Source organism: Haliotis rufescens, unplaced genomic scaffold, assembly GCF_023055435.1.
Source record: "Haliotis rufescens isolate VD_foot unplaced genomic scaffold, xgHalRufe1.0.p SCAF_16, whole genome shotgun sequence".
Lineage (NCBI taxonomy): Eukaryota > Metazoa > Mollusca > Gastropoda > Lepetellida > Haliotidae > Haliotis > Haliotis rufescens.
In genome coordinates, this window is record NW_025963846.1 from 6,364,658 (window position 1) to 6,376,254 (window position 11,597).

At 45.8% G+C, this 11,597-nt stretch overlaps 2 protein-coding genes across 2 annotated transcripts; both read right to left on the reverse strand.

The window, feature by feature from the left end:
* Window positions 1-3,098: 3,098 nt before the first annotated feature.
* Window positions 3,099-3,515, reverse strand: LOC125380948 (eukaryotic translation initiation factor 3 subunit A-like). Its single transcript, XM_048396729.1, has one exon. The coding sequence runs from the start codon at window positions 3,513-3,515 to the stop codon at window positions 3,099-3,101; it is 417 nt and encodes a 138-aa protein (XP_048252686.1).
* Window positions 3,516-3,530: 15 nt separating this feature from the next.
* On the reverse strand, window positions 3,531-4,013 carry LOC125380949. Its single transcript, XM_048396730.1, has one exon. The coding sequence runs from the start codon at window positions 4,011-4,013 to the stop codon at window positions 3,531-3,533; it is 483 nt and encodes a 160-aa protein (XP_048252687.1).
* Window positions 4,014-11,597: the final 7,584 nt, after the last annotated feature.

The following is an 11,597-nucleotide window of genomic DNA, read 5'->3' on the forward strand; positions in this document are numbered from 1 at the left end:
ATTGAATACATACTCAAAGACTGGAGTGGACTAAGGACCAGGTTGCATCACACCTGTGTTGGGTTGTGACGGTGAACATCTATCAGTTTTATCATTGTCAGTGCTGTTGTATAACTGTGGTATAATATCACTGACACCCATCCTTGGTAACTGAATTTATTCTACAACCAGGTAGTGGGCCTTCTCTTTCGTCAATTCAAATCTTATGTTGGGTGGTATTAGGATGGACAGTATTACATAACGCCATTACCACATCATAACTCCTAGGAAAATAATCATTGGATTCTGAAACATGTTTATATGACATTTTCTTTCGGTCTGTCAGGAGGGTGGCTATATACAGGTGTAGTTGAGCCATGCTACCCTGGATATATTCAGCCAAGTGACTTTCTAAATAAACATATTTAAAAATTAAAGCAAACGTAAATATTTGAATTTCACTAATTGTTTTGAATGTCAAAGCTCAGTTTTTTGTTGCTGTGGGTCAACATTGGGTTCCGCCATGTTAGTGGTGTTTACAGTTCAAGAAAATGGATATATACAGATGTGGTTGAGCCATGCTGCTCTGGATGTATTCATTTGACAACCTTCCTAACCAGCCCAGGGGTTCTCCATAGTATCGGTACACACTGGGATACCTAGCCTTAGCCAACTTTGTAGACAAGCGGTCTTTTACAGGTCCGGGTCATATTCTACCGCTGTAAGTGTAAATATCAAAACAAGTGATACTAATATTGACTATAGTAATGCTTATATTTCATATATTATAGCAATTCACACATGTTTTGTGTATTCCCAGTGTACTTTACAATATTACGTTTAGCCTCACAAAATCGTGAGGTTGTAGGGTTGCCTAGTGGTTAAAGTGTTTTCTCCTCCAAGCCTAAGGGACCCGTGAAGATTCCGGATTAGAATAGGTCTTCAGCAACCCATACTTGCCGTAAAAGGCGACCATGCTTGTCGTAAGAGGCGACTAACGGGATCGGTTGGTCAGGCTCGCTGACTTGGTTGATGCATGTCATCGATCCCAATTGCGTGTATCGATGTTCAGGATGTCAGTCACTGAATTGTATGGTCTAGACTCGATAATTTACAGACCGCCGTCATATAGCTGGAATATTGCTGAGTGCGGCGTTAAACAACAACCCAACCAACCTCCAAGCCTAAGAGACCCGTGAAGATCCGGGGTAGAATAGATCTCAATCCATGCTTGCCGTAAAAGGCGACTATGCTTGTCGTAAGAGGCGACTAAAGGGATAGGGCGGTCAGGCTCGCTGACTTGGTTCATGCATGTCATCGATCCCAATTGCGTGGATCGATGTTCAGGATGTCAGTCACTGGATTGTCTGGTCCAGACTCGATAATTTACAGACCGCCGTCATAAAGCTGGAATATTGCTGAGTGTGGCGTTAAACAACAAACCAACCAAGCCTAAGACCACGGTTCGATCCCCACATTCATGACGTCCTCCATGGTGTTCAGATGGATTTATATACTGCTAAAAGCGGCCTTACCCCCTCAGATGTATATTTTCTGTACAGTGGCTCCATCTCAACTTGATGATTGTAAACTCACCCTGTTAGTACAAACCTGATTGAGAGCAACGTTTAAGAAAACACGACTGTGTAAATATGTGTATTCATTGTCTTTGTTCATACTTATTAGAAAATATTTTTAATAAAAAATTTAAATGAACAATATTGTGTTATGTTGTCACTGTAACAAGGGCAATTAGGAATATTGGTTTGAGGCACCGCAATTGGCTGATGCGTCCATTAGCCGTGTCAGGATTTGATCGTGGGTTCGAATCCCTGATTCACCCTGGTGACGATTTATGGTTTATCGACACCATTCTATTGTAGCACTGCAAGGATACAATGCGGTACTATGATCGACACAAGTCTAGTTAACCCGGTCCTCAGCCATATTTGCAGCAACTAATCAAGCAAGTTAATCATTACATAGGCCCTTTCTCCATATGATGGCAAAAGTTCTCAACATAGAAACAAAATATTTCTTCATGCTTTCATTCTAAAAGGTTTAATGAGAGTGTAAAGTAAAATCAGAATACCTCACGTACATACTACCTTTAGCCAGTGGTAAATCTGATTTGAGGTCTGCTAAACTAGCTACATGTATACAACTTGGAGACATTGGGGCGTTGTTATAAATAGTTCTCAGAAGAAATAACGTAGTGCTGAATGTATTGTGGCCTACTGAAGGTGCAATGGACATGTTTCTTAGTTAAGTTGAGCTCTACTTTAATCAAGGTTTACGACAGCATCTTTGCTTAATTTGAAAAATGACGGGTCCGAGGCATTTAAGGCTTCAGTGAAATCCCCCATGGGCACCGATTGTGCTCCCCAACTGGCTGACCTGCTTCTTTATGCACTCGACTCAGAATTTCTGCTCTGATTAGCAAAATCAAAACCGTGAGAGGTTTTAACTAAGCATAGGTATATCGAAGGTATATGAATTACCCACCTCAGCTAGAAATAAAAGATACCAGTGAATCGCCTCATCTGATTCATTTATAGATCAATGCATAAAAGAAGCAGTGTGACAATACAATATCCACAAGGCAAGAAGGATTCCGTCATGTCGAGCAGCATTCCAGCGCTTCCAGCCTTTGGTGTCCACATTTCAAAACTTTTGAGGAAATAATGTGCATACTCTTCCAGAAAGTGTCACACGACTGCTTGATCAGGGTTTCAGTATTTAAGGGATCAGTAAAGCTTTCCCCATGCTTGTCGTAAGAGGCGACTAACGGGATCGGGTAGTCAGGCTCGCTGACTTGGTTGATGCATGCTATCGATCCCAATTGCGTGGATCGATGCTCATGATATCAATCACTGGATTGTCTGGTCCAGACTCGATTATTTACTCATACCCACATCCTTCGTCTCGCCCTCTCTCATACCCACATCTCCCGTGTCGCCCTCTCTCATACCCACATCCTCCGTCTCGCTCTCTCTCATACCCACATCCTCTGTCTCGCTCTCTCTCATACCCACATCCTCTGTCTCGCCCTTTCTCATACCCACATCCTCTGTCTCGCCCTTTCTCATACCGACATCCTCCGTCTCGCTCTCTCTCTCTCATACCCACATCCTCCGTCTCGCTCTCTCTCTCATACCCACATCCTCTGTCTCGCCCTTTCTCATACCCCCCCCCCCCCCCCCACCCCCCCTCCCCCCCGTCTCGTCCTCTCTCATAGCGAAAACCTTCGTCTCGCCCTCTCTCATACCCAAATCCTCCGCCTCGCCCTTTCTCCTACCCACATCCTCCGCCTCGCCCTTTCTCCTACCCACATCCTCCGCCTCGCCCTCTCTCATACCCACATCCTCCGCCTCGCCCTTTCTCCTACCCACATCCTCCGCCTCGCCCTTTCTCCTACCCACATCCTCCGCCTCGCCCTTTCTCCTACCCACATCCTCCGCCTCGCCCTTTCTCCTACCCACATCCTCCGCCTCGCCCTCTCTCATACCCACATCCTCCGTCTCGCCCTCTCTCATACCCACATCTTCCGCCTAGCCCTCTCTCATACCCACACCCTTCGTCTCGCCCTTTCTCATACCCACATCCTCCGTCTCGCCCTCTCTCATACCCACATCCTCCGTCTCGCCCTCTCTCAAACCAACATCCTCCGTCTCGCCCTCTCTCATACCCCCCCCCCCCCCACCCCCCCTCCCCCCCGTCTCGTCCTCTCTCATAGCGAAAACCTTCGTCTCGCCCTCTCTCATACCCAAATCCTCCGCCTCGCCCTTTCTCCTACCCACATCCTCCGCCTCGCCCTTTCTCCTACCCACATCCTCCGCCTCGCCCTCTCTCATACCCACATCCTCCGCCTCGCCCTTTCTCCTACCCACATCCTCCGCCTCGCCCTTTCTCCTACCCACATCCTCCGCCTCGCCCTTTCTCCTACCCACATCCTCCGCCTCGCCCTTTCTCCTACCCACATCCTCCGCCTCGCCCTCTCTCATACCCACATCCTCCGTCTCGCCCTCTCTCATACCCACATCTTCCGCCTAGCCCTCTCTCATACCCACACCCTTCGTCTCGCCCTTTCTCATACCCACATCCTCCGTCTCGCCCTCTCTCATACCCACATCCTCCGTCTCGCCCTCTCTCAAACCAACATCCTCCGTCTCGCCCTCTCTCATACCCACATCCCCCGTATCGCCCTCTCTCATAGCGACACCCTTCGTCTCGCCCTCTCTCATACCCACATCCTCCGTCTCGCCCTCTCTCATACCCACATCTTCCGCCTAGCCCTCTCTCATACCCACATCCTCCGTCTCGCCCTCTCTCAAACCCACATCCTCCGTCTCGCCCTCTCTCATACCACACCCTCCGTCTCATCCTCTCTCATACCCACACCCTCCGTCTCACCCTCTCTCATACCCACACCCTCCGTCTCGCCCTCTCTCATAGCGACATCCTCCGTCTCGCCCTCTCTCATACCCACATCCTCCGTCTCGCCCTCTCTCATACCCACATCCTCCGTCTCGCCCTCTCTCATACCCACATCCTCCTTCTCGCCCTCTCTCAAACCCACATCTTCCGTCTCCCCCTCTCTCATACCCACATCCTCCGTCTCACCCTCTCTCATACCCACATCATCCACCACGCCCTATCTCATACCCACATCCCCCGTCTCGCTCACTCTCATATACCCACATCCCCCGTCTTGCCCTCTCTCATACTCACACCCTCCTTCTCAGCCTCCGTCTCGCCCTCTCTCATACCCACATCTTCCGCCTAGCCCTCTCTCATACCCACACCCTTCGTCTCGCCCTTTCTCATACCCACATCCTCCGTCTCGCCCTCTCTCATACCCACATCCTCCGTCTCGCCCTCTCTCAAACCAACATCCTCCGTCTCGCCCTCTCTCATACCCACATCCCCCGTATCGCCCTCTCTCATAGCGACACCCTTCGTCTCGCCCTCTCTCATACCCACATCCTCCGTCTCGCCCTCTCTCATACCCACATCTTCCGCCTAGCCCTCTCTCATACCCACATCCTCCGTCTCGCCCTCTCTCAAACCCACATCCTCCGTCTCGCCCTCTCTCATACCACACCCTCCGTCTCATCCTCTCTCATACCCACACCCTCCGTCTCACCCTCTCTCATACCCACACCCTCCGTCTCGCCCTCTCTCATAGCGACATCCTCCGTCTCGCCCTCTCTCATACCCACATCCTCCGTCTCGCCCTCTCTCATACCCACATCCTCCGTCTCGCCCTCTCTCATACCCACATCCTCCTTCTCGCCCTCTCTCAAACCCACATCTTCCGTCTCCCCCTCTCTCATACCCACATCCTCCGTCTCACCCTCTCTCATACCCACATCATCCACCACGCCCTATCTCATACCCACATCCCCCGTCTCGCTCACTCTCATATACCCACATCCCCCGTCTTGCCCTCTCTCATACTCACACCCTCCTTCTCAGCCTCCGTCTCGCCCTCTCTCATACCCACATCTTCCGCCTAGCCCTCTCTCATACCCACATCCTCCGTCTCGCCCTCTCTCATACCCACATCCTCCGTCTCGCCCTCTCTCAAACCCACATCCTCCGTCTCGCCCTCTCTCATACCCACACCCTCCGTCTCATCCTCTCTCATACCCACACCCTCCGTCTCACCCTCTCTCATACCCACACCCTCCGTCTCGCCCTCTCTCATACCCACATCCTCCGTCTCGCCCTCTCTCATACCCACATCCTCCGTCTCGCCCTCTCTCATACCCACATCCTCCGTCTCGCCCTCTCTCATACCCACATCCTCCGTCTCGCCCTCTCTCAAACCCACATCTTCCGTCTCCCCCTCTCTCATACCCACATCCTCCGTCTCACCCTCTCTCATACCCACATCATCCACCACGCCCTATCTCATACCCACATCCCCCGTCTCGCTCACTCTCATATACCCACATCCCCCGTCTTGCCCTCTCTCATACTCACACCCTCCTTCTCAGCCTTTCTCATACCCACATCCTCCGTCACGCCCTCTCTCATACCCACATCCTCCGTCACGCCCTCTCTCATACCACATCCTCCGTCTCACCCTCTCTCATACTCACATCCTCCGTCTCACTCTTTCTCAAACCCACATCCTCAGTCACGCCCTTTCTCATATCTACATCCTCCGTCACGCTCACTCTCATACCCACACACATCCTCCGTCACGCTCTCTCACATACCCACACACATCCTCCGTCACCAAAATAATATCTAGCTTTATCAGGTACTCGACAGCTTGAGGCCTAGGTAACACGTATATCTGCAAAAGCTTATTAATAATTACCCTTTCCAATACCAACAACCCCCGCCTCTCTCTCTCTCTCTCTCTCTCTCTCTCTCTCTCTCTCTCTCTCTCTCTCTCTCTCTCTCATGGCCACAAACCTGTTGCATCATCTTGTGTTTACAGTTGCTCTGTTTCAACCACATGCACACAGCCAAGCTGTTGTTGCCCGCTGCAAGTACAACACAGTCCCCTCCACACTTCTGAGTTCTGAGCGCCCTCTGCCTGCACACTAACTCCCGCGCCAGTTGGATGAAAGCTGCGTTTATGTTACATCCACTGCTCATGAATGAAAACAGGACCAGTCCGCAATTCGTTGTGGAAATGTATTGGTGAATGTAGGGTGATTCTGTTTCCTTAACTTAAGTGGGTAGAAACTGCTAAAATGTTTCATCATTGTTCTGTTGACATGGTGTTGGGGTATAAGTCTTATTAATATCACTTAAAAGATATTTGTAGAGGAAAGCATTCGCAAGCAGTTTCAATTTTTGTCTCTTCTACTCATCAATACATTAGTACAAAAGACGTTAACATACATCAGCATCATAAACGAATTCCGTATTTCAATTTTGGATAAACCACAATGACCCTCAAAGATTGGTAAGTTTTCATTTTTCATTGATCAGCTGATAATTCGGACGGATACAACATGCTTAATGAGGTGTTTATGATCCACTACCCGCCTACAACCAGTACCAGAGCATACATCTGCGCGACAGGTATAACCATTGTTGATGTACTGCAATAATATATATAATTGCAGGAGGATGCTAACGAGCCATTATGTTTATGATATGATATATCTGAATAATGAGACGATTTGGATTGAAACTTTACTAGTGTTCGGGATACTGTGAAGTTCAACATTATCACACAGGTTATACAGTTGTACCTTACATTTGGTTATTTTCTGAAGTCGAAATGGTCTCATGAGTCTCATTAGAATCCTGTTCAATATTCTCTAATGTATGGACTAGTCCGACTAGTCTGCTCCCGTTTCAGTGGGGCCACCCTCGTCTCTACCTGTCCTGGAGGATATTCTGGGCTCTGTTTCATTCATCATGGCTGGTCATTGGCATTGTGTCTTCGACCAAAGTGACGTCATCACCGGTAGGTGGCGCTGTGTAGTTTATCTACCTCACGAACTGGACCTACCTCTTGCTGACCACGAGTACTGTCCTGGACGCAGTCATCGTGGTGTTCGTCAGGATCAACAGACAGGACATTATAAACGGTAACGTGCATTTTCCCTGCTTAAGTGGATGCTATATATAACATGGAAGCCGTTATCCAATGCTGATGCAACATCGAAATGCTTACTGCATTCTCATACCAACATACTAATGGTTGCATACTAAAGCAATATATATTTAATTTCTAAAGAAAATGTCAAAGAACTTTTCTTCAAATACAGGAACATGCCTTATAATAACTCTTGCATCTTGTTGCTTATGTGTCAGATACTTATAAACATCATCAGGTACTGAATGCTATGGCAAGGTCCTACCATGTGTCAAGCCCAAACCTGGACACAGATTTTGCAAACCACGAACTCAATACGCTCGTCGGGCTGTCGGGTAGCCAAGTGGTTAAAGCGTTCGCTCGTCACGCCGAAGACCCGGTTTGATGCTCAACATAGCAACAGTATGTGAATTTCACAATATTTGGATCCTTAAAATAGTATACAGGATTATATTTTTCTCACAGTGGAGTACAATGACATACAAGTGAAAGTGATATTCATCCTCTATATCTTGCCTATTACACATTTTACATAATCGTTCTGACCTTGGAGTTTTTGTATATCTCCCACTCTCGATGCATAAATCATGGGGTGAACATCGAAATCTTGCCAATGAATTACGGTACCCAAACTATAATATGACTTTTTAACATTAAAATGTATGTGATGCCAGGATACAAGTGCCAGCGCAAATAATATGCAGTTGTCCCCCACATTGAGCTTTAATATGTACTCATATTTTCAGATAAAAGTCTGACACTATTGACATTCATCCTCCACGGTATGAACTCCATCTACGCCTTGTCCAACCTCCTCATTACCGCCATGCCAGTACGTGTGTATCACGTGATCTACCCAGTTATCTATGGCGTCATTTACACAGTTTTCAGTGCCGTTTATCACATACTTGGCGGGACCAATAATAAGCGAGAACCATATATCTACACGATTCCTGATTGGTCCAACTTGAAGCGGACTCCACCCCTTTCCTTTCTGAATACCTTTGTGGCTCTACCGTGTTTGTATTTTATTGTTTTCCTTATTCACAAACTGAGGATATACGTACATTCATAATGTCTGAAAAAGAACAAGGAGACAAGAATTCTTGTTTCATCAATGGAAAGGATTGACAGTGAAAGTGCACATGTTTGACAAAGTATCGTTAAGTAAGATAAAAGAAGATGTATTAATGTGTATCTCTGTTACGACTACTCACGATTACTCACTCACAGGAGCGATACACGCCTCAATATTGTTAAACTTTTTATAGTCTATTCATACTTATGAAATATGTATGATGAAATTATGGATGTGTCAATGAAAATTCGTTCCTCCACTGATAGCAATAACATTTTGCTTTCTACAACTACAACACAAGCACGTAATCTCAAACATAGATCTCGTCAGCAACAGTTACCTGTTTCAGTGCATGTAACATTGTCTTTCATCATTTGTCGTGGGTGAATATTGCGTAGCGCCCCGATCAGAAATAAAACAGCTATAGATCGAAGGCCTGTTCCGTTCCTTGAGGCTTGCTAATTTGTGTTTTTTCCCGGGAGAAATTGACCCATACGGTCGGAGCAGTATGACACTATACCCAGCCGATCATCAAGAGACGGCTTTTGCGACAATCCTGTAATATCGGGTAGCAATCCAATCATGCGATGATGTTGTGCACGTTTTGTGTTACCCGCTGTGCTACGTCATTACAAAAGAAGCAGTCTGCCAAAAGTCACAGTGTGCATGAGGACTCGTCTACGAGGTTTACAAACAGTTTGTTTGTTCGCTTGTTGTTTATCGCCGAGCTCATCAATAATTCCAGTTCTATGACTGTGGTCTGTAAATAACAGAGTCTAGATCAGACCAGCCTAGGTTGCAGGGGACCTGTTCTAACCCGGAATCCCCACGGGGTCGTTATCACTGACAGTCTGCAGGGAGAATGATATGTACAATAAAGATTAAACGGTGGAACTATCTTCATGGGATTTCAACGGTGCACTGTATGAAATGTGAACAAATAGGTTTGATCATGATTTCACAATCCACTATAAATGTGATCTTATATACATCGTTTTAACACAAGGAACGTATACAACGATATCTCACCTTATTTTGACGTCTTTATAAACACGTTTCAGGAAAGACGTCCACATTAATGTGAGGAGTCAGAGAAAAGTGCTTTTATGATAAAGTATGAACAACTGATATCGCCTGTTTTATACAGATAAGAATACTTGTGGTGCTAACATCCGATTTAGGAGCAGGGCTTTGAGCATGTATATGGTTATGGCCTGTCATTTCCGCACACACGAGACGATAAAAACAAGTTATATTAGACTTAGCACGGGTGTTCTCGTCTATTGTGCAAAGGTTTCCCCCTGACATGACAGATGTGATTCGACGTACGAAACAAGAACCAGAAAACTTGATTATATCGTTGTCTCAGCACTGCTACGTTTGCTGCAGGTTCATTTAAATAGTAACATTGCAACAGTTACGACAAAAATACTTAACTGTTCAGTCACGAAATCTTTTAAATAATCATGTTTTAGAATCTGGTGCATCAAAGTCCTTTTGCTAGTAACTTGTATCCCTGTCCGTGTCTTTAATACAATATTTTCAATACTGATATAACACATCTATAAATCAATCTGGAATAATGTTTGATCTTCCATGTAGTTATCGACCGTCGTACGAAGGATGGCTGCAATGTTAGCCCTTTCATTTGGAGATACTTGATGACAGCGTGGTAGCTAATTAATATTTTTACCATGGTCATTAACAGTTGTTGATTTTGTATTTGGTTCAAAAAGCATGAAACGTATTGTACTTGCTACTTGTAAAGTGTTAACGGTGTACCCTAGATCCTTCGTAGTCAGGCTCAGAGCTTTTCCGCCCCTCGAAATTCGATATGAGTTTGAAATCTGAAATAAGTGAGTGAGTGTGTTTGGTTTAATGCCGCTTTGGTGATAATTAAGGGGTAAACAATAAGTACACAATTACCTTTTTGTAAAGCAAAGCGACTGAATATAATGTCAAACATGCAAACGTTTCAGGTGTTAATGTTATGTTTCAAATGCGAACTGCACTGTACGACTGACGTTATTCACCTGATATATTAACATGCCATTAACCTTTATACATTCCTGTAGGAATAGGAAAAGTGAGATATTCTGTTTCACGTATCTGAAAGAGCATGTATTTTAAATTTTCCGTTCAGCAAAGTCACGGTGTAACTTCTTTAAGTGGCATTTAGAAGATGCAAGGGTGTGATCAAGCAATATAAGGTGTTAGAATCTACACTGAAACTTCGCCTGAATTGTAAAGAAGTTGTTCATCTATAATAGCTTTCCTAGTTCAGTCATGGTGTAGTGCGTCTCACACTATCACACGGATACCAGGGGTAATACTGAGCGTGAGAGAGTTGCATTTGATGCATTTTGTATCTGGCTGAGTTGAAGATTACACCGTCTGAGACTTTATTCCAGTCCTAGAGACACAGACTTATCGGTCTGCGATATAAAGCTGCAAACGCTGTGCTCGCTCGCCACCTCACGTGTAATGGTATACTGTGCATGTGGTGAAGGGAGGCGCGTAACTGTGCGTTGCCGACAATAACGTCAACTCGTGACCTTCACACTGCACAGCATATCAACGTTATACCAAGATGTCACGGTATGCATTCCTACGGTAGACCAATACCATGATAAATCACTGCGAGACATGTGTACACTGTTACACATTTAACAGTACAACAGGCAACTGCGAGATTGATCACATTGAATATTTTGCATTTGAACAGCACAGTTATAGCATGCATTGTTTAAATGAAACTGGATTGGCACTATGTTTAACTTTCAATGCTATGTGGTTCAGGAGAGGTTCACAGGTAGTCAACTCGGATCCCTGTCACATATATCTGGAACAGTGTGTCAATAATGGATCTTATTACTCTGGGATAAATGTTGGTTTTTACAATAAAGCCAGAAAGCATGTGCCTGATAAATCACATTGAATGCTTTACCCGTGTCAGTGCCAGACTAATTC